Genomic DNA, 21,741 nt, shown 5'->3' with positions numbered 1-21,741 from the left:
GAAAAACCCTAACTTTGAGTTTGAACAGAACGCAGCACACATCTTAAATCAGAAACACTAAAGAGAGCCAAATAACCAGCGTGTGACGTCATGAAAAGATAAAGCAGTTTCTTTTTTGACAGAATTGGCGGCAGCTTTTGTAACTTCTTTGGCCGAGCAGATTTCCAGTCACAGAGCCCGTCTCTGCTCTCAACAGCCACAGTCTCCAGGCTCTATCACACTGCACGTAAATAATGTTCAGCTCTGCACATGGAAACTAAGAACCTTCTTTGTCTACATTTTATACTTGATGTGTTTTCGTCTATTTATTTATGTCACTTCTGCACTGCAATATTAATGTAACAAGATAAAAGATTCCTACAATACTAATATGTGACTTTTACTACATAAAGAAGAATTAGCCACAGCAAATTCATATCAATCTTTATTGTACTTAGAAATCCACGCATCAAATCTTTTTTAGTATTTTTTCCTTTACCATTTACAACAGGGAAGAATGAGAGACAAGCTAAACGTCATGCCTTTCCCAGCAGGCGCGATGCACTACAGGATGGGCTGAAATGGAAAGGGGGGGGGGGGGGGGGGGGGGTGTACATAAAGTGCTTTTGTCAACAGTTTTCTTGTTTTAATAGAAAAGAAGGATCAAAACAAAAGGTTTGAGGGTGAAGGGAGAGAACACCGGGGCCCGTGGGTGTGACAGCATGAGTGCATGTGTAGTAGGCAAAGGAGGAAAGAAGGTGACGTGTTGATGACAAGGAAGAGAGTGGTGGGGGTATTTATCTTTAAAAAAAAAAAAAAAAAAAGCGTTCCAATGAAAAATCAAGTGGTCTCAACCCAGGATGAGGCTGGATTTGCCACCAGGTGGGTTTCTTCGGCCACCTGCGGCACCGTTGGCACCTCCCGACGGGGCAGAGAGCTGTGGGTTCTCCTTCTGCTGCTCTTGCTCTGCCTCCACTTCGTCAGGACACTCTACGCACACATAAAGAAAACAACAGCTATCTAAAGTGACTGATATTTAACTGAACGCAATTATAGACCTCTTCTGGATGACAGTACATGTGATTAGGGCCAAACAGCATCCAAACCGTTGAATACCTTTTGACAGTTCCACAGTAAAAGTGTACATTAAACCACCAAGATAATCATTAATATGACTTCAATTACAGAAAACAAAGATAAAGAGACAGTATCTGATGAGTATAAGAATAACAGGAAGATGTAAACAGCCCCTGGGGGCTTGTTAGTCAAAGCAGACTATCAATAAAGAAACACACACACATATTAACACACACTGGAGGTACCTTGAAAATGAACCCTATGAGGATGCCAACGATGATGCTGACCAGCAGAGCAGCAGAGATCATAACCAACACCAGTACCAGATTGTCTTTGGAGGGGTTACATACCTGGCTTGCATCTGCATCTGCAATTGCAATGTTGTTAATGTAGAAATCCTTCTGCAGCAATACATAAAATCCATGGCGTTACTCCCTGCACTGAATGCAAATAGTCTCTTATGAGAAGCTTACTGCTACAATGTAATATCAAGGTACTCACTATAGTACATATTTTGCACTTTGCCATTGTTAAATTGATATTTAGAAAAAAACAATGTCAGAACAAACAATAAGTTTGGTGTACAAGTGTAATCAGTTTTATGGCAAAAAATAAAATAAAATGATGATGCTCACCTCTCACTATCAGGAGTATAGACCCGTTGCCTTTTTCTTTTTTGGAAATAGTTTTGATCTCGTCAAACATATTGTACACACACCAGTATGGGCCTGTGTCTGTAGAGGTCAGGTTTTTGATGAGAATGTCCACATTGGGGAATTTTCCATTTGACTGAAGTCTGTTGTTGAAATCGTTTGCAATGACAGTCTTTGATGACCTGTCCTCTAAGAAGAAAACATCTTCCTCATTGAGGCCCCTCTTCAAATTCAGATACTCCACGCGATCTAGAGAAGTTCTGCACTGGACAGTTACAGTTCCTCCAACATCCACCCATGTCTCTCCTGTCCTCTCTGCATCAATAGACACAAAACTTATTTTACTTAATCTCACTTCACATTTAATAAAGTTTATGGACATTATTCTTATATTAGTTACAAAGCATGTTTAATTCTTTGGCATTATACTTGTAATCAGCCTTACCTCGGGTACTCAGAGCTTTACAGAAGAGACAAAGGATGGCTAACAGCTTTGTCCACACGGCAGACATGCTGACAATTACTGTTCGCTTGAGATCTAACACTTCAGTGGAAGTAATGTGTGTTTTCACTAGTGATGTGACACTCGAGCCCGTGTGGTCAACACATCGATCTTTTAAAGCAGAAGTGTCCCTTAGCGGTGTCAACACACCCCAAATCACGTGAGGTGTCGAGCTGCTTCGCAGGAATTTTGAAGGAGCTGGACGTTTCAACATGTCAAGGCTTTAAAAGGTCTGAGTCACTGCTTAAACTGTGGGTTTTTTGAGAGGAGGAGATTGCTAGAGATATTATTATTAACATTTGAATTGTAGTCAGAGAGGGTGTTAGTATACATTTAGGTTTAGGTATATATTTAGGTTTAGTTACAAACACTGAATAACACACACACACACACACCACACCACACCACACACTTATTCACACACCAGACAGACATAGAAATAGAGTAGGTTTAGTAATAGATAGGTAAGTCAGAGAGTGAGTTGAGGGACTGAAAGTTGTGTGACACACTGTGTGTGAAAGGTGAGTGACTGAGTGAGGCAGTGAGGAAGGGATATAGAGGAAGAACCAGTGCCAAAAAGAGCACGATCATATGCCTGGGAGCACTTTAATCAGGTTCCCCCCGAAAAGGTCAAGCGCCTGATTTGTGCTCAGGAGCTGACATGTAGCAGCAACACGTCCTCGATGCTGCGACACCTGTGCTCCAAACACACAGCAGTAGCTGCTTCTGCTTGTGGTGGAGACTGTATTATCATTGTCTTTTACATAGCTGTACACACAAATTATATTTCAATGTAATCAACATCAAATAATAAGCAGGTATAGATATTGAATGAATCAATGTAACACACTTCATCAGTCAGCACCAGAGGAAGAACCTGGGCCTGAGGCAGGAGTTCAGGACAGCGTGTGGGATCTTTTGGACAGCCAGGTTGGTTAGTATTATTAACATAAGTATCATTTTATTATGCAAAAAAAATTACTGACTTGCTTTTTGTTTTAGGTGCCACTCAAAAATCACATAGTGCAACAGCAGATGCAACTGTGGAAATCCAGAGATACCTGCCTGAGCCCTACCTCTCCAGAGGAGAAGACCTGCTCAGTTACTGGGCTACACGTGCAGCTATGTATCCCCATCTTTTTCAGATGACCAAGATATACCTTCACATGCCAGCTACATCAGTCTCATGCAAGCGGGTCTTCTCCAAAGCTGGAGAGGTAGTGAGCCACAAGAGGAGCAGATTAAAGCCAAGCACTGTAGAAATGGTTCTTTTTCTAAATAAAAAATCTTTGAACCCACACAAATGCCAAAGTCACTGAAATACCCCATTTACAATATAAAAAAAAGTTGCACAGGCACCAGCATCAAAATACTGCCAATACAATTTTACTATTACACAAATTTGCCTCATCAAGGCTGCCTGTTGCGCAAACATCTTTAAATATTGCATTATGCAAAGACAAACACAATGACACACCTTTGACAAAATAACTTTTATTAAAGCCTCAGAGAAAGATAGAACGTGAGATCCATTACAGCCTGAAGCAATGAGGCTTTGTCAGGACACCCGCTCAGATGCAGTTCTCCAAGCCAGCCAGCAGACTGTCTGACTCTTCTGACTGTATCAAATGCTTCGAAGCAGTGTGTCGTTTTCAGGCCAGTTGTCTCAAAGTGGTTCAGTGCTTCACAAAGCTTTGATTTTGCCATCACTAGTTATCACCCACATCACCAGTGTGATTACTAACAGCAACACGTGACCTATATAAATGCATCTGTTGCCTCTGCTGTTCTGTGGGCGAGAACGTCATCAGGCAGACAGCTTAGACACCAAGTAATGTAAGACTGGCAGTTTTAGACAACTTTTCTCTGAGGTCAAACCTCTGCTGATAGAAGTGAAAATGAACATTACTGTTTTATCTTCCTCTAACGTATGAGACACGATAGTATCATTGCTGATACTTTTTGAGGGCATGCGCTAGTGCAACTGCAGCGTAACCAGAGGGTAAAAAAACTCCTGTTTTGCAGTGAAATTGTCTATGGTGGCAGAAGAGAAATGTATGGAAACCAATTAAATAAGATCCAGTTCAATATTAAGAAATAAGAGCCTTTATTCAAACTAGCTGTGGCAATAAACACTATACACGCAGTTGCCTTTCTACTGACAAACACAACTGTTTTCTTTAGATATACCAACAATGCAGAGACTGCCAGCTAGTGGCATGTTTCCAATAAAGAAAGGAGAAACCACTTCATTGACTCAAGGTATATAATAAAACAATAATTAGTTAGATAAAATGAATTTGAAAAAATTGAATTCAAATAAGTTCAGATGGTTGGAAAAATCCTACATAGACAGACAAAAAGCAGCACTGTGATCTCATTTCACCTGATTTGATAGATTTGATAAAGCTTTATTAAGTCATTATTCCTACGTTATTACATTATCCTAAAACAAAAATCTGTTTCTAATTTAGGGTCACTTAGGACTGTTCAGGAGAGACAAAGGAAAATTATCATGTAGCAGACATGCTGATGCTGACAGTAAGTTTCACGTGATAAATAAAATATTTGCTTACAAGAAAAATACTGTTTCAAAAGGAAGTGCTCTGCTTTTGTGGCTGCATTGTTGACCAAAAGGCTACCAGCAATAACAGAGAGCATCATGTGTGTGAGAAAGCTAGACATAATCTGTCTTCAATCTACCAGGCTGCCCTTTTATCTGTTCCCTGCAAATTAAGGAACAAATCCATTGTTTCTCAGGATGGACAGACTGCAGACAGTTGCAGAATCAGTAGTCCACCATTAGATCCTAACAACCCTCACCTGAGCTCACTCCTTTGTTCACTTAACGAGTCTATTCAGACCAGGTGTGAAGTGAAACCAACTCAGGGGCGTGGGTCTATCGACTCTCACCTGATTTGCTCAGCTCACTTAGTGAGCCTTTTGGACTAAGGGTGTAGTGAAACTAACCTGGCAAATAAATTTGGAGGTTCCAGTCCATCCTTTCTCAGACTGATGAATCCACTTGGATGGGTGGTGAAACGTTTCAGCCTTAAAGAACTGAAAGTCCAGTTGCCATGACTTAACCTCTAGTTAACCTCCCCTGGACGACTGAGAATCTTCACAGACATACAGCCATAGTAATTCACCACCCTTTGTGCATTTTCTTATTTGGGCAATTCCAAAGTAAATTCTCTTTAATCTACATATAATTGTGTTCATTAAATATCTGAAAATATGAAAAGAAACTCCACTAATTAATGACACCAACAGGTGATTTATTAGTGTACTGTATCCCTTTGGTTTGATCCCAATGCTGTTTGAGGCAAAGTGCTCCAACTATTTCCAAATAAAGGAATTTGCAAGAGAGCTATCAAAGTCAATGTTTCATAAGTATCATTACAACTTGCATGAATCACGTTTCACCTTTTGAATTTGACTTTTGTTTGAAAAACCCTAACTTTGAGTTTGAACAGAACGCAGCACACATCTTAAATCAGAAACACTAAAGAGAGCCAAATAACCAGCGTGTGACGTCATGAAAATTTAAAGCAGTTTCTTTTTTGACAGAATTGGCGGCAGCTTTTGTAACTTCTTTGGCCGAGCAGATTTCCAGTCACAGAGCCCGTCTCTGCTCTCAACAGCCACAGTCTTCAGGCTCTATCATACTGCACGTAAATAATGTTCAGCTCTGCACATGGAAACTAAGAACCTTCTTTGTCTACATTTTATACTTGATGTGTTTTCGTCTATTTATTTATGTCACTTCTGCACTGCAATATTAATGTAACAAGATAAAAGATTCCTACAATACTAATATGTGACTTTTACTACATAAAGAAGAATTAGCCACAGCAAATTCATATCAATCTTTATTGTACTTAGAAATCCACGCATCAAATCTTTTTTAGTATTTTTTCCTTTACCATTTACAACAGGGAAGAATGAGAGACAAGCTAAACGTCATGCCTTTCCCAGCAGGCGCGATGCACTACAGGATGGGCTGAAATGGAAAGGGGGGGGGGGGGATACATAAAGTGCTTTTGTCAACAGTTTTCTTGTTTTAATAGAAAAAAAGGATCAAAACAAAAGGTTTGAGGGTGAAGGGAGAGGACACCGGGGCCCGTGGGTGTGACAGCATGAGTGCATGTGTAGTAGGCAAAGGAGGAAAGAAGGTGACGTGTTGATGACAAGGAAGAGAGTGGTGGGGGTATTTATCTTTAAAAAAAAAAAAAAAAACAAAACAAAAAAAAAAAAAAAAAAAAAAAAGCGTTCCAATGAAAAATCAAGTGGTCTCAACCCAGGATGAGGCTGGATTTGCCACCAGGTGGGTTTCTTCGGCCACCTGCGGCACCGTTGGCACCTCCCGATGGGGCAGAGAGCTGTGGGTTCTCCTTCTGCTGCTCTTGCTCTTCTTGCTGCTCTTGCTCTGCCTCCACTTCGTCAGGACACTCTACGCACACATAAAGAAAACAACAGCTATCTAAAGTGTCTGATATTTAACTGAACGCAATTATAGACCTCTTCTGGATGACAGTACATGTGATTAGGGCCAAACAGCATCCAAACCGTTGAATACCTTTTGACAGTTCCACAGTAAAAGTGTACATTAAACCACCAAGATAATCATTAATATGACTTCAATTACAGAAAACAGGAGTAAAAATAAAGTAAATCTAGCTTTAGCCAATGCTAGTCATTTCTCTAGCTAGCTTTAATTGGGTGTAGGTATCTTGCTTTGAATGGTTTTTACCTGCAAAATTACAATGCATTTTTCTGTAAAATTGTGCATTTTTAAAAGAAAACTGTGATTGCTGATTTGATTAAACAGCATGTCATATTATAATCTTTTGACTAAATATGCATTTTCCTTTATTTTGTAGGGTATAATACTTATATACAATTAGCAGTTCTGTAATACAATCACAGTGCAAAGTATTGGGCTGTCATTGTCCATTAGTGCCTGAAGCGCTGTAGAGTTTGCATTTAATGTTACAAAAAGGCCAATGGATTTTAAAACCTTTTTTTAGGTAGAAAGCACACTTAACTCCCAATATTCACTGCTTAACACCAGATGGTAGTGAGAGGTTGCTGTGCAAACTGCAAAAATTATAGGTTTTAAGAGTGATGGCACAGATATTAGGACTGCAGAGCCTGATGAAAGTGGATCCAGAAGCTCACATATTTCAACTGCCCATGACTGAGCAGGACAAACCTCTCTTGTCTACTCCAAATTTTCCAGTTCTGGTCGACCTACTCTGTGAGAAATGTCTGTTTCCGAGAGACGTGACAGAACATATTACTGCAATAGTTACACTTTGTTAATAACCTGACTGAAGTGGTGGTTTTTTTGATGAACATATAAACACTAATACACATATGAAAGCTAGAAGTGCACTCACATTCCAATCACAGTCAAAACCACAGCAAATAACTAGGGTTTGATTTCTACATTTTCATAGAGATGTGTGGTCAAAGCCTCCATTATCTGTGGAGCCAGCCACTCACTTACAAACATGCACCTGGAGGTTAATAAAAAGCTTTTTATACTAAGTGAAGGTTGCCATCAGAGAACAGCTGCCTGACTACAAACCATCACGCCATCATGACAGGGAAAGCCCACATCAAAGAGATCATGTGATGTTGACTTAGAACGGGTGAACATGTGTACAATAATTTATCTTAAAGAAACATTTGGTAAGGCAGTAGTATTTAGGACCATTCACCATGATCTGACTTTTTTTTTTTTTTTACAGAGAGTGACAGAAACAAACAATTCTGTATAAACAGCTGAAGTGTTCAGGGCACTTACCATTATTTGCTTGTTCTTGGCCATTTTCAGCCTACAATGAAAACACAAGACAAAATTTTCATATCTTAACTGAACCAACAAGATTTTTTCACCTGAATATGCAAATAATGTGTATTCCTATATATTGTTTACTGTGCAGTTTGTGTTATCTACCTATTTCAGTGAGGACTGGCACATCCCAGAAGTTAAACCTCCACAGGGATTAAAAATGTCAGTGGACAATATCTATCAAACAACATCCTGGGTCTGTTTCAAATATATGGATTCACCCGCAGTGAATTTTCCACTGAACTGTTTGGATTTATACTTAATCTATGACCATGTGCTTTTCAGTCCTGAACTAGGCTGCTGCTCTGTTTTGGAAACAGTTTCCATCAGATTAAATCAGAGGTACCTCTCGTCTCTGGTTCCACACCAAGGCTGCCCCAGAGTTGTGGATGGTGGTCAGTTCCGGCTCAGGGTTCTTAGGGAAGAGAAGAGGTTGCTGGCATCGTCTCAGTGGGGCTGAAGGCTCCCCGCATAAGGTCCCTGTGGGTGACCCGCCTGCGATGAGACAGATGGACACAGCAATAAACTTAAAAGACTGAACAGAATGTAGTATATTAAGTCATATAGCTATTTTATTTTTTCCTTTTTGGCCAGTACAATATATTGAAGGTAGACAGGAAACACAGGAGACAAATGGCAAAACATGAGTCAGACTCCAAAGCAGCAGAGTCATACCATATGGACACTAATCCAATTAGTCACAAACCACCCCAGACCCCAGTGTTTATAACCTATGCTCACTATGAGACTCACCACCTAAGATCTGACAAAACATTTTCTTTGTGAGGTTAATCTGACTGAAAAAAAAAAAAAAAAAATCAGAGAGAACCAACAGGAAACATCACCAAATCCGCTCAGGCGTCTGCACCAGAAACATGGTGGAACACTTCCAGACAGACAAGCTGGATGCCAAAACTCCCATAACCCTGTAAATGCCTGCATTCTCCTTTAGCAGAGAGTATTAAAACCCAGTGTTTGGCCCACTGTGACGAAGCAGGCTGTGCTAACTAAAGCCACATAAGGTAACAGTGCAGCTCTAGCACTTATGGCCAGGGAGGGGACAGACTGTCTTTGTCATGATGGGAACAACGACTGCTGAGGACAGAGGAGTGGCCATTGTTGTTACTAGAGTGAAGTGAATCAGCACTGTTGAGAGCCTCTAACACACAAGATCACTCATTGTTGGCCCTACATTTTTTTAGATCAGTTCACTGCACAGTGAACAACAAACAGCAAATGGAAGAGGATTAAACTAGATTGATGGGCTAGAGAGCGCTGCATTAAGTTATCATCAATAAAGCACATAGCAATGTACTTCACCTTATAGGTCTCCTGGGTCCATGATCGAAATGTATATCACTGACCTTACTGGTCAACAAGTTTGGAGACAGGAACAGCAATCATGCTGCTGCTGGTAGTTTTGGCTTCCTCTCTGATTACAGAGTCCTCACCCTGTGGCCAGAAGCTGAGGGCACTTCAACAAACCAACAGCTCCGGTATCGTAACCATAAAATGATGACCAACAACTTGGCAAAGACCCTGGCTGAATAACAACGTGCTTATGTGTCAGCATAAACATAATAAATGCACAGTGTCAAACTGTTCTTAAAGACTTTTTAAATCTTAACCATCTGCAAAATTTTGCTTTGGACATTTAAGTATTGCCTTGTGAAGACAGTACTTATACTCAAATACAAACTTTAAAACATTTTCACTCTCCCTCCTGGTATTTGTCATTAACACAGTTTCACATTTGTTCATTCAGGTTTTGAAACGGTTTCTGACGACAATACAATGAAAGAGAAATAAGCTGTATGTAATGTATGTATGAATGTAAGATTACACTTGGAAAAACTTTGCAGCAGCATATCTTTCCAGAAATATTGTCTTGGTTACTCTGGGTAATCCACAGACCTCGCTGTGAACAGTTTTTATTGGACATAGTTTTTATAATGGAAATAGTCCCTATAAAATTGTTCAGTGAGGTCTGTGGATTACAAAATAAAGAAGACATTACCTTGGCCTTGTCTAAAACTGTCAGGAGTTAGATATTTGAATTCTGGATTACTACATAATATAACCAAAGTTACATTAGGACAGACTTTCTAAGCTCTGGGAAACCAGCTGCCAGGGCTACCTTAAGACTGAGTGGTCAAAGACGCATATAATGTAATAACAACATGCGTTTTTTCATATACAGTCATAAATGTCATTATCACAAATTTCCTTGAATCGCCCACCCCTACCAGGCACACATACAGACATAACAGATAGTCTTGAACATATAAAAGGCACATTTGAACTTTAAAAAGGAGCTATACTGGACACCATGCCAAAGTAAACAAATCTGATCATCTACACATCTGCCCTAGGAGTTCATACACAGGTCAGTCAGATCGCATAGTGCTGATAAAAGCTGTTTTAGTAATAAACCTGGCTCATTCAGCCAAAAACAAATATCCTTATTCAGTTATATTCTCTAAAGTGGGGCAACTATGAGAAGGCCCGCCTGAACTTGACCTAAACCCAAGTGAAACAATGCAAGCAGGAAAGGGCTTTACTGTTGCAGCTGCTGGTTATAGAGGTCAGAGGCTGAAGTAATGTTTTCAGTGTAAATTCTTCATTGTCCATGCCCCCAGAAAATGTGATACACCATGTAAACACTTTTCTATAAATTGGCCAGTGTGAAAACATGCATTCCCTGGCTTGTTAAACACTGCAAGGCCATGTGCTGAAATGAATCCTACAGCTGTAGAACTTGAATTTTTCCCTTTATGCACTTAATCAAATCTGTGAGCCTTAACCAAACAATGACTCACTGGGTAAAGCAACAAAGCTAATGCATGCTAAAGAGTGAATAATGTTTGGCTAAAGCTTCACCTGAATGATTATAAACACACTGGCAGGCAGGGCAAAGTCAGACTTCTCATTTTTTTCATCCAAGCCTCTGTATCCGTATGTTTGCAGTGACCTTGACAGCTCAAAGCCATTTATAGGTGTCATATCCCCTGATGCTTCATTTGCTGACATGTATGTAATCAAAATTGAATTTCCCATTGCAACATGTTTCATCAACTCACACATTTTTAGGTAAACTATTGGTTTTCGCTTAGGTCTGTGCCTCATCCCATTTAACAAAGCCTAGCTTCAAATTACCCTTTTCCTAGTACTCCAGGGCTTTTTGGCTAATACACTTGTGGGATGTTCTTTCTGACAACCGAAATGGAAACTACTAAACGTTCCAGTTTCTTTCTTTTCCTTGCTCAAGTTAAGACGAATTAATTGCACAGTGCTTTTAGCTTACTTAAAACTTGTGGTAGTTGTCTGCGTTTTCAAGATGGAACTTGCCCTTAGTGCTTATACGCCCTCTGTGGTGCAAAACTCAAACCACTTCTAATGTTACTTAGACAAATCAAAACCCTATTGTTTTCATTCCTTTAGTTCTGATATTATCACCAAAAAATGAAACAGGCTGGGTTAGATGGATGTTAGTTTGAGTTACTGGGTGGGTTGTTCCTCCGATGAGCATGGGGGTCCTCAGGTTCTGCAAAGATGCTCGAGGCCATCTTGTTCTTGCGCTGGGGGGTCGTGTTGTCATCTGTGCCAAAGGACAAGCTGGAGTCCCCACCTGGCGGTCGTAGTACCCTGAAGAGCAACACATGAAGGATTATAATGTCAGCTGGTTAACATCCTGCCCACCACGCTCCCAGCCCCCACTCTTTAAGGCTAAACTAACACATAAGGCCTTCGTACTACACACCACTGATGAGCTGCACAGTGAGGAAAAAAAAAAAAAAAAAAAAAATCAATAGTCAAATAAAACATGAGGATGCCTCAAGCTACTTACAGCCTTGTCCCTACTCCACCCTAACCCTTTCATACATACTGCACACACAAAACCCCACAGGCTACCAGCAAGGTCTCCACTCTCTAAGCCCCGGCTGTCAGCCTGTCAGACAGACAGTCACAATCTCTGTCCTGCAGCTGACTCGAGTCGCAGAGAATCAGAGTTTGCTGCCTCTCCTCAGCATAGATTCCTTTGCAGTGACACACAAGGGGTTGGAGCCAGTTCCTGGTAGTACTGTTATTCCATTATTAAACAAGTAAGTCAAATTTGATGGTATTCTTGGGTCAATATTAAACAAAATAGGTGAAAAGTCAGAGGTCTACACTTAACGTAGGTCAATATAGGTCACATAACAAATTTACTCTTTAGAATAGCAGAGAAGCAGCAGGCAGACCTCTGCATCGTAAATAAAGACCACTTTCCACTGACATTTCTTCTACGACAAGCTAAACAAAAGGAACATGATAATGAGCAGCGAAACCCTTTTATTCCATGCTGTGCCGAAGGACAGTTGGGGTGGAGGGCAGAAACCGATGTGTTTGCAGAGCCCCCGCTGGACCCCTCCCTCTTTTTTTTCTAGCAAACTCTTCTCTCCTCAGAGTCCCTGAAGCCACCAGCTGACACACCGAGCAGCTGTCCGAGGGCCAGGCGGGCAGATGGATTCCAAAAAACAAGTCAGTCCTCAAAGCACAACTACACAGAAAGCAACTAGAGACGGGAAAATCCACACTGCACTACATGGACTGCACCAGGGTACATTTTCTCAATCAATTACTGTATACACAATAGTGTCGGTCACATTTGGCTGTGACAGTAATGCCTAAACCAGACTTCACCTCCCGGCCAGAGAGGATGAGCTCATGCTTTCCACACAGATTGCGACGTGGGGAAAAGCTTTTTTGCTGTCTGGCTGCAGACCCCACCCTAAAATGAAACTTCCAATACTATGAATGAAAATGGCATTAATGTTTAGAAGCTGAAGGACATCTTCAGGCAGGTGGAGCTAGGTCAGATCAGCTGAGCACCAAACCTAAAGGCGGCATGTCTGATAAGGCAGGCCAGGAGGCTTTTGATGGCCTACTAAGATTTTAGCCTAATTCTCCTCAAGTTGCTGCTCCTTGGATCCCTTTAGTCAGCCAGCAGAAGAAATGACCAGCAGCTCGTAAAAAGGGCTTTAAGGAGCATAAGCAAAGAGCTAAGAAAAGATTTACAGGCTTAGCTAGCTCAAAGCCCCCACCCTAGCCCCCCCATCACCCGAAAACAGCAAGCGACCTCATGACTGACCAAGATTTTACATATTAACCCAGCAAAGGCTAATAATAATACTTATCCCTAACAATATGGCTGATATCCTCTATAAGAATACTGCATTTATGAGGCAGTATTAAAGGCATTTTCCTTGCATGGATTTCACTGCCAAGGGGGAAAAATGCATCGAGACGAGACACATCACTTGCTGGACAGACTGCATGCTCCTGTTTTCTTTCTTTTTCTGTTTCTATAAAATGCAAACAAATATTTTGCGTTACACCCACATAATATGGTCTGCTGACACAGTAACACTGAAATCCCCCGAATTTCTCTAAACTTCACATTCTTCCTAACCAACAATGAGCCAAATCAGACATAATGACATAGGCAGACCCACGTCTCGTCCAGGATTCTTCCTGTAACCTATCACTTATCTGGACTCATTAGCTCTTCCCTTGGTACTATATTAAAGTAAGGGTAGCAGAAGAGGGATAACGTTAGCGTTATTCACAGACTTAAAGAAAACGCTACAGGAAAGGAGCGTTGACTTGAACTACAAAAAAAAAGTTATTTGTAGTTTTCCACAGCCAGTTGAGCTTCATCCACTTCCCCTCAAAAACAAAAAGCTCCATTAGGGTTCTTAGTAAGCAAACTCCCCTTTCCTTATCAAACTCTCATGTCTAGTTATTCTCCATGCTACCCCGACTAACTTGGTGAGCTAAAGGCTATGCTGCATCAGTCACCCAATAAGATTAACTTCATTAGCAAGACTATGTGACAGTTTAGCTAAATCCAGAAAAATCCCTCGCCAGTCACCAGCGGGCCAACGTTAAGGTAACCGGCTGCCTCTGAGCAGAAAACGACCGTGTGTTAGCCGAGAGGCTTGCCCACATCCCACTTCTTTTGTTCCTCGGCTAAAGCTTTTCAGCTCCTTTTACCTGGAACTGTTTTTAGCGCCAGGGTCCATTCCTTGAAAGGTGGTAGTTGTCGTCATCTTTACGGAGTATTTCGACGCCTTGGCAGTAACAAATAGTCAATAAAAAACACACACGAGTAGAAAAATGATCCCCCTTCCCCGCAGAGATGCGACGGACTGTAGACTCCACCCGACACTGAAAAACATAACGATGGCCAGATCCGCTGGTTCTGCGGTGCCAGCCCACGAGACACAGCCCACCAGCGTTCGACCCGCTCTGATTGGACAGAACATCTCAGAACTCGTCTCTCATTGGACAGAACCTCGGCGATCGTCTCTCTTGTTGGTGGCAGGTCTCGGCTTCATGTCAGTCATCAGACAGTGGAGTCCGCATCCCTCAGGGCCTTTTCTGCTCTCTAATCTGATGGCATTGATTATGACAGCAGGGGCGACTTTAGACCCCTTTTAGGGATGTCCAAGAACCTACATTTCGTCTAAGCACCCATAAATAATCAAAATAATAATATTAATAATGATTAATCATTTGGCCTATTATTAACTGTTAGATTTTGTGAACATGATAACTTGTTTTGTAATCAGTCACACACGTAAAAGCAAAATCGAAGAAGACCAGTAATTTTCTGTATTATTAAGCATTGGAATTATCCTTCAATAACAAATGAAAGAAGTTTCAGTTTTATGTTTACATAAAACTTAATGGTAACTTTGCTCCACATGGTTAATTAGCAAAGCATTACAAAATCCCATATTCTTTTCATAATCATATTACACATATTCGCTATGCAACTATACAAGTATATTAACATGGGAAATCTGTACTTCCATGGATGCAAAGAAAACAACCAGGTTCAGGTGAGAAAGTAAGATCAAAATGACCCAATACTCAATTAGAATAGCACTATAAATCAATGTGGATCACTTCATACCTCTTATTAGATCATAGCATCTGTGATTAGATGTTAAGCTTGCTGTTTGGTTGACATCACAAAGAGGGAAAGAGGAGGATACAAAGGAACAGACGGGGAGAGAGCAGGATGTAGTCAGCAGAAAGCACACTGGGCATAAGGTAATGTATAAATGTCTCCCTGTGCTTGTGTAGGTTTACTCAAGGCACATGTACAGTCCAAAAAACATGCATGTTAAGTTGATTGGTGACTCTAAAATTGCCCATTGGAGTGAGTGTGAAAGGTTGTTTGTGTCTCTATGTGGCCCTGTGATGGACTGGTGACCTGTCCAGGGTGTACCCCTGGCTTTCACCCAAAGAGAGCTGGGATAGGCTCCAGCAGATCTCCATGACCCTGGTTAGGAATAAGCGGGTATAGACGATGGATGGATGCTTAAGAGCTGAGCACCCCTAAGTCTGATCCCAGAATTGCCCCTGCAATCGAGTCAGCAAAAACTGAGATAATAGATAAAGGAGTAGCATTTGGAAAACCATTCAGCCTTAAAGATCCCCTTGAGGCATGTTTAAACATATAGAAAATAATGTTTTGAATTTTTAGTTTTTTCCAGAAAAGAAGATAAATTACTTCATGGCATCCTCCCTTTGTTGGTGAGTATGCAACTTTTTTAATTTTATTTTTAAAACTTAGATGTCTCCTCTGTGAAAAACCATTCTTAATGAACTGATAGCCTAATAGAGTTCAAGTTTACACATCTGACTCGTTAGGTTGCCTTTTAAACCTGAAAGTGTCACATATTAAACTCACAGGTTAGCTCAACAGATAAACTTGAAAGTCTTCTATGGTCAAACGTACATCATTCTGCCCAGGGAAGGTTAATCATCCAAGATAAGTAACAATGTCCACAGCACACTTTTGAGTAGAGGGAGGCTTTCATAAGAACCTGCAGAAAATTTTCAATCTGGACCTACACTGGTGTAGAAATGTCTTTATGCCCAGAAGAGAGACAATTACACTGAGAGCCAGACGAAAAGAATGAGAGGTTGGAAAAAGACAATAGCTTTATTTTAACAGGCATCTTAATTAACATGACAGATGTTTAACTTGAACATCTCTTCAGTTATTCCAAAATTTGGAACTGGGCCTAGTCAAACAATGTATAAAAAAATGTATAAAACCAAATCATTTTTCTGAAGATAACAGAAAGTAAATGACAATCCAGCTCCATTCCCAAACAGGATATACCATTCACTATGTAATAGTCAGTCCCAAAATACACTTTAAGAACAGATGTGCTGGACATCAAACTAGCCCAATGACATTTGATCAGAAAGGTCAGTTTTATTAATGCTCACTCTGTCACCAGTCTTATCTGCCTGTTACATAAGAACAAGCCCTTCAAACTGGGAAGGGAAGTCCTTAACATTAACCACAATACAACATGAACAAACAAAAAAAGAACTTAGGGTGATCTGAATGCGGTTTATGTACATAAACAGGAAAGTGAGAGGGCCAAGAATGTAAATACTATACAGCAGTAATGTGTAGCAGAAAAATAAAATTTCTTCTGCATGGAATTCTGTCGAGACAATGGGACGAGTTGCAAAGAAGCAGCCGCTGTGCATCACAGGCCTGGAAGGTTTGTTGTGTTTAGGAGGAAAATGTTGGCGTATATAGTTATTTAATTCAGACCTCCTGTCTGCTGTTGAAATACATCAATTGTATCTTCATCTTCCATTTCCAACTGTTAAAGAGAGAAAATTTCATTTCAACATGTTACTATGACATCATGGCCTTTGATAAGCCAATATATGTCAAGATGCTACAGTTAAATGGACGACAGTTTGTTTCTATAAAAACTCAAATTTATCTTTTCCAGAGGCAAAGTGACATGATTTGATTGTTTGTGCAGCATTACAGTAACAAGCAATAACATGCAGGTCGTGCCTATTCTAACCATGAATTGCAGTGAGTATATTTGAATCATTTTTAGAAAACTACTCCAGTCTCAGTTTTCATGGGTGTCTTCTCCCAGTTAAACGTTTCAGCTCTTGCTATAGATTTTAAATCGAATTAAGATCTGGACTCAAAGCAGGTCACTTCAGTGTTTTCTTTTCAACTATTCATTGTGCTTTTAGACATAGGCTATTGTATATTTTTGGAAAATTAACCAGTTGGAAGACTTGAGGTGCAACTGAGAGAGCGCTCTCTCACACTCTGAAATATTTCTCTCTAGAATGCCTTAATAATGTTTTCCTTGTGCCCTGCATAGATTCAGGGTACTTTATAGTAGACACATCAAAGTAACCCCATAACATAACTTAGCCATCTCCATCTTTCACAGTGTGGATGGGTCCTCTTTTTTGGAAAAACTGTGACTTGTCAACATACATTCTGGCAAAATCCAGTCAGTTGTTTATGTCTCTCTTTTAAAAGTGGGCTCTTCACGCATCTTTCATGGAGGCTACTCTCATTCAGACTGGACACTCTTGTATCTTGATCTCAGTTCTCAAGGTTTCCTTGATTCTTTTCCACAATTCAAACCCTTTCTGTTCAGTCTGTGCTCAGATATCCTCTTGCAGTTATGTGCAGGAAGGTTGGTTAGGGCCCCATGGACCTTAAAGTTCTAGATAATTTTAGCAGCAATAGTCACAACAACATCAAGCTGCTGGGAGATTGTCTTGTAGTGTTCACCTTGACCATGTTGGTATGAGATGCTGGATATGTTTTGAGTGCACACTACCTCATTTTCTACATTGTTCAGATGAAAAAAAAATTAGTAACTGAAATCAAGAGATAATGGTCCCTGTGAGGGGGCATAGAAAATAATGACAAAATATGCAAACCTTACTTGTTAAAGATGGCAGAAAAGCATTAGAACAAGTAATGACTCATGTAAAATTGCTTGAAATATGCTAGTCAACAGGAAATACACATTTTATAAACACACTGCTCTACTCAGTAACATGTTTTGAGAAACTAAACTAATAAGACTTACCTGTGCTGGTGTGTCTGTCTCGTTTATTGGCTGTCCATCAAATCTGAACCTGATTTGCCTCATCGACAGTCCCTGGAAAAACAAACACAAAAAGGTTTTGTAGTAGATAAAGCCTGAAAACCTTCTAACCCTTGCCTATAAACTGTTACACAGACAGTACTACCCATGTGACTTTTACCAATAGTTTGATCATTTAGGACCCTAACAAAGGTTGAAAAAAAATGACAGCCCATACTTAAATCATATGGTCAAGAGATTAACAGCAGCCTACATATTTTCTTATAAATGCTCTCTTATGTAAACTTTTCTGGTGTTTTTAATGAAAATACTATTCTAAAAGCCTAGACAATAAAATATAATAAACAATATATTTTAAAGCATGTATTTCATTGTTTATCATGTGCTAACTGTAGTTTGAGAATCACAGAAACATTATACTCTCTCTTGCAGTAAAACAAGAATGAAGGAATAATGACAACATCTGGTTCTCATTTTAGTTTTAGCAATGAGCTTCATGATAAACATGTCCTTTTTGCCTTTCTGGCAGCCCATGGAACAGACAATACTGGGATTGGGTTTTCCAGAGAGCTGGAAACATCAGAGTCATGGGTTGCATTTTATTATTTTCTTTTCGATTTAGATGATTCAGAATGTAAAAAGGTAGTATTAAAACTCAGAATTGTTTTAATAATCATGAAATCACAGTTGCTATAAAGAATGGACTAACATTCATTCCAAAGTTAACTCATTAGAATAAGTCATGAAAAGAAGTTAACGTTCCTGCATGCCATTATAGCAAGTAGCCTGGAAGTGATTTTCCTCAATACTGTGGACAGAAAAGAGGAGGCATCTTTTGTGTGGAATCACAGATGTAGATAAGGGACTTTGGTTTAGGGAATAAGAGGTAAGGTGAAACTTTAAGATGTGTTCAGTTAATGAGGAAACATCTGTATCAATGCTACAACTGAGCAAGAAGGCAGGAGAAACCAGAGCTGGATTATTACAGCAAAGAAAACCTCTTTCAAGAAAACTGACTGAAAACATGACCATGATGGATACCCTCTTAATTAGCATTTTCTGACTTTTGACCTTTTTCTATACTGCATTCTCTCTAAATGTACATGATGTGTCTGCTGGATATACTTACAGTATAAGGGGCAGTCATAGATCTTGTTGTCTATCACATACTGAACTGTGATCTTTCCATTAAGTAATCTGTAGACAAGTTAACACATTTTGACCACATAACCTATACAGTAAGTGAGCCTTTTAAACTGCCAATTTAAAGCTCCAGTTGTGCATTTGTTGTAAGTGTGAAGGGTCGGAAAAAGACTGCTTTCATTATAGTGTTTTTTGTCTTCAAACATGTGGATGCTTCAAAGTTATTGCTCTGAACCATCAAGTAATTTCAATAATTACTTCCATATGATGTAAATGCAGCATAAAAGAACAGAGCTCTTGTAAACTTTGCTGCACAGCTGGAAGGAGAATAGTTGAACAAACGTTGTTCTTTGACAAATATTTAGGCTTGCAATGTCTCTGCTGTGATGAAAATTCTCCACTCAGATAGGTGTATAGCATTTCATAGCAGGAAAAGCACAGGTACTTAATAACTTTAATTATGACTGTATTGCAGTACATTTAGATTTACTAATTCCAGGGCCCCAGTATTGTATATATTTCTTACTATTTCTAAATATAATAGAACTGTCTTTATGTCTTTTTGATAACCCAAGGTACATTAGGGCGAGTATGCATGTAAATGGTACACTTCTTTGGATCATTCACTTTGAGCACAGAAAGATCCTAACTCACAAATTGGCAGGATACACAAGAAAGCTGCCAATGGTCTCTACATATTACAGAAAAATCAAATGGCTGTATGTGGTGAGAACTGAAATGAACTTCCAAGATTATCTAATTTGTTACACTTATGACAACTCAAACTGTAAAAAAGGCCTATTTTAACTTTAGTTATACTCCCTGGAATAACATGAGAAATCACTGGTTTAGAAAAAGACCCGTAATCATCTTGAATCAATCAGTGATGTTTGTTGTGTTCGGATTTTGTGCCATGCCCACCTGCCTCTCGCAGTAGGCCTTCATGAGTTTGATGAGCGGCGTGTGTCTTTTGATCTTGAACTGCACCACAGATCCATCCTGACCTGCAACCTTCAGGTTTATGTGTTCGTTGTTTTCTGTCTTGACTGCTTCCTGAGAGACAGGCGGAGGAAAACACGGTTAATATTTTCCTACAACGAACTAGACTTGGTATGAGTATTCATTACTTACCTGATCAAAAACAAAAAACAAAACATTATTTTCCCATCTGTAAATTATAGCTTTACAGATGGAAAAAGCTGCATGTTTTTTCAAACAAATATAAATATTTAGATTTTTCAGGTGCTGAAAATGTAACCTATCAATATGAGTTATTGTCACTCATAATAGGGAAATGTCATAACTGTTTACATTTTACAGACTAAATTATTGTTATTACCACGGTAAACTGGTTATTTTAAGAGCTACTGTTTAAGCTGTTTGGGTGATTTTCAGCTGGTCACCTGTCCTAAAGGTACACAGTTGTAGAGTTTCAAGCAGATTTGATCCCTTTAGACATAGGCTATTGTATATTAGACAATAATACTTCATTTACAGGATTTTTTTTTGACAAAATAAGATTAGATAATTTATCCACCAGTTTATTTAAAAACATGTATTACTTACAGTATAAATTAAAAACGTATAATCTAAAAATTATAAAGCTTATAATCTTTTCTGGGGACATGTAACCTGAGTCTGTAAAATCAAAGATAAAAGGCACAACCTGATCTGAGCGCAGATATGATCAAAATGAAAACAAAGTATTGTAGTTTTAGTGCCATATACTAGTATCTACTGATATACCACTGCTGACTGCATAAACTTTCTTCCACTTGCACAAATGAACACACACAAACACGGCAGCAAGCGTGCACCCAGGATAACATCAGCTGGTTGGCTGCGGTCAGAGAACCTAGCTGCGCGCCAGTGGATGCGCGTTCACAAACCTTCCGGTCTATCAAAGTAGGTAAAGCTAGTAGTTGAATTTTACCTTTCAACTTTAACAAGGTAAAAGCAGAACATGTGGAAATGTGTTTTTTTCTAAGAGCCTCTATGCCACATATTCGGTGAAATGAACTACTATTTTTGATACAATGTGGAAACACTCACCTTTGGTTTTTCATCAGCCATGGTCACTCTTTTGGCGCTTCTCTACGCTGCCACACAAAGAATACGGGTACGCGCACGTACTCGTTCCCGTTTAAATTATTCTGGCAGAACGTGCGCGGTCACGTGCCATTGCGCGTCCACTGTATCGGGCACTGAATGGCTACAGGTAGTCACGAGGGCGAAGCAGCGGTCTGGGCATGGGCGGGAGAGTCTCGATGCGCGTTAAAGAGACACACAGCGACACATGCACGCGCACAGTGATGTTTTGCCTTTTGTTGTCAGATTTAGAGGGACAGTTCGCCCACAACGTGTTTCTGACACCTCAGTGCTGCATGATCCAGTCACTATCAGCACACAGCACAATACACACGGCAGCATTTACACTTTTGGTGTTTTTTTCGTTTCTTTCCTTTTAAGCCTATAAATCCCAGCAGCCATCTTGTTTTTCTGGGTGATGATGAAGATACACAGAAACTAAATTAAATAAATATATTTACTTAAAGAAAGTGTGTATTATTTCAA

At 39.8% G+C, this 21,741-nt stretch overlaps 3 protein-coding genes across 5 annotated transcripts; all 3 read right to left on the bottom strand.

Moving 5' to 3' along the window:
• Nucleotides 1-411: 411 nt before the first annotated feature.
• On the bottom strand, nt 412-2,283 carry LOC113141450 (uncharacterized). Of its 2 annotated transcripts, none has more exons than XM_026325868.1 (4): nt 2,155-2,283; nt 1,692-2,024; nt 1,302-1,423; nt 412-969 (listed from the first exon to the last, which is right to left on the bottom strand). In XM_026325868.1, the coding sequence occupies exons 1-4, from the start codon at nt 2,219-2,221 to the stop codon at nt 820-822; spliced, it is 672 nt and encodes a 223-aa protein (XP_026181653.1). In that variant the 5' UTR covers nt 2,222-2,283; the 3' UTR covers nt 412-819. The 2 variants fall into 2 exon arrangements, with proteins under 2 accessions (XP_026181653.1, XP_026181654.1); XM_026325869.1 differs by having other exon boundaries at nt 1,302-1,417.
• A 3,787-nt stretch (nt 2,284-6,070) lies between these two features.
• LOC113141451 (jupiter microtubule associated homolog 1) lies at nt 6,071-14,310 on the bottom strand. The gene is made up of 5 exons (XM_026325870.2): nt 14,108-14,310; nt 11,574-11,716; nt 8,418-8,566; nt 8,024-8,054; nt 6,071-6,664 (listed from the first exon to the last, which is right to left on the bottom strand). Exons 1-5 carry the CDS (start codon nt 14,161-14,163, stop codon nt 6,507-6,509), a joined length of 537 nt encoding a protein of 178 aa, XP_026181655.1. The 5' UTR covers nt 14,164-14,310; the 3' UTR covers nt 6,071-6,506.
• A 2,014-nt stretch (nt 14,311-16,324) lies between these two features.
• LOC113141410 (small ubiquitin like modifier 2) lies at nt 16,325-21,367 on the bottom strand. Of its 2 annotated transcripts, XM_026325813.1 has the most exons (5): nt 21,220-21,367; nt 20,093-20,220; nt 19,154-19,221; nt 18,007-18,078; nt 16,325-16,752 (listed from the first exon to the last, which is right to left on the bottom strand). In XM_026325813.1, exons 1-4 carry the CDS (start codon nt 21,238-21,240, stop codon nt 18,044-18,046), a joined length of 252 nt encoding a protein of 83 aa, XP_026181598.1. In that variant the 5' UTR covers nt 21,241-21,367; the 3' UTR covers nt 16,325-16,752; nt 18,007-18,043. The 2 variants fall into 2 exon arrangements, with proteins under 2 accessions (XP_026181598.1, XP_026181597.1); XM_026325812.1 differs by lacking the exon at nt 19,154-19,221 and having other exon boundaries at nt 20,089-20,220.
• Nucleotides 21,368-21,741: the final 374 nt, after the last annotated feature.

The sequence above is a fragment of the Mastacembelus armatus genome, chromosome 8 (assembly GCF_900324485.2).
Source record: "Mastacembelus armatus chromosome 8, fMasArm1.2, whole genome shotgun sequence".
Taxonomy (NCBI): domain Eukaryota; kingdom Metazoa; phylum Chordata; class Actinopteri; order Synbranchiformes; family Mastacembelidae; genus Mastacembelus; species Mastacembelus armatus.
Note: the sequence above shows the minus strand (reverse complement) of the source record. Positions and strands in the feature narration are given on the sequence as shown.

What these genes read in the sequence shown, in the direction of transcription:
- LOC113141451 (XM_026325870.2), bottom strand. Translation starts at nt 14,163, where the DNA reads ATGACGACAACTACCACCTTTCAAGGAATGGACCCTGGCGCTAAAAAC. An exon ending in TGTGGAACCAGAGACGAGAG is followed by an intron (nt 8,055 to 8,417) that starts GTACCTCTGATT and finishes TTTTCATTGTAG; the next exon opens with GCTGAAAATGGCCAAGAACA. An exon ending in CCAAGAACAAGCAAATAATG is followed by an intron (nt 6,665 to 8,023) that starts GTAAGTGCCCTG and finishes ATGTGTGCGTAG; the next exon opens with AGTGTCCTGACGAAGTGGAG.
- LOC113141410 (XM_026325812.1), bottom strand. Translation starts at nt 21,240, where the DNA reads ATGGCTGATGAAAAACCAAAG. An exon ending in TGGCTGATGAAAAACCAAAG is followed by an intron (nt 20,221 to 21,219) that starts GTGAGTGTTTCC and finishes CCTGTCTCTCAG; the next exon opens with GAAGCAGTCAAGACAGAAAA. An exon ending in AGGCCTACTGCGAGAGGCAG is followed by an intron (nt 18,079 to 20,088) that starts GTGGGCATGGCA and finishes TTGTTTTTCCAG; the next exon opens with GGACTGTCGATGAGGCAAAT.
- LOC113141450 (XM_026325868.1), bottom strand. Translation starts at nt 2,221, where the DNA reads ATGTCTGCCGTGTGGACAAAGCTGTTAGCCATCCTTTGTCTCTTCTGT. An exon ending in TATACTCCTGATAGTGAGAG is followed by an intron (nt 1,424 to 1,691) that starts GTGAGCATCATC and finishes TTGCAATTGCAG; the next exon opens with ATGCAGATGCAAGCCAGGTA. An exon ending in TCATAGGGTTCATTTTCAAG is followed by an intron (nt 970 to 1,301) that starts GTACCTCCAGTG and finishes ATGTGTGCGTAG; the next exon opens with AGTGTCCTGACGAAGTGGAG.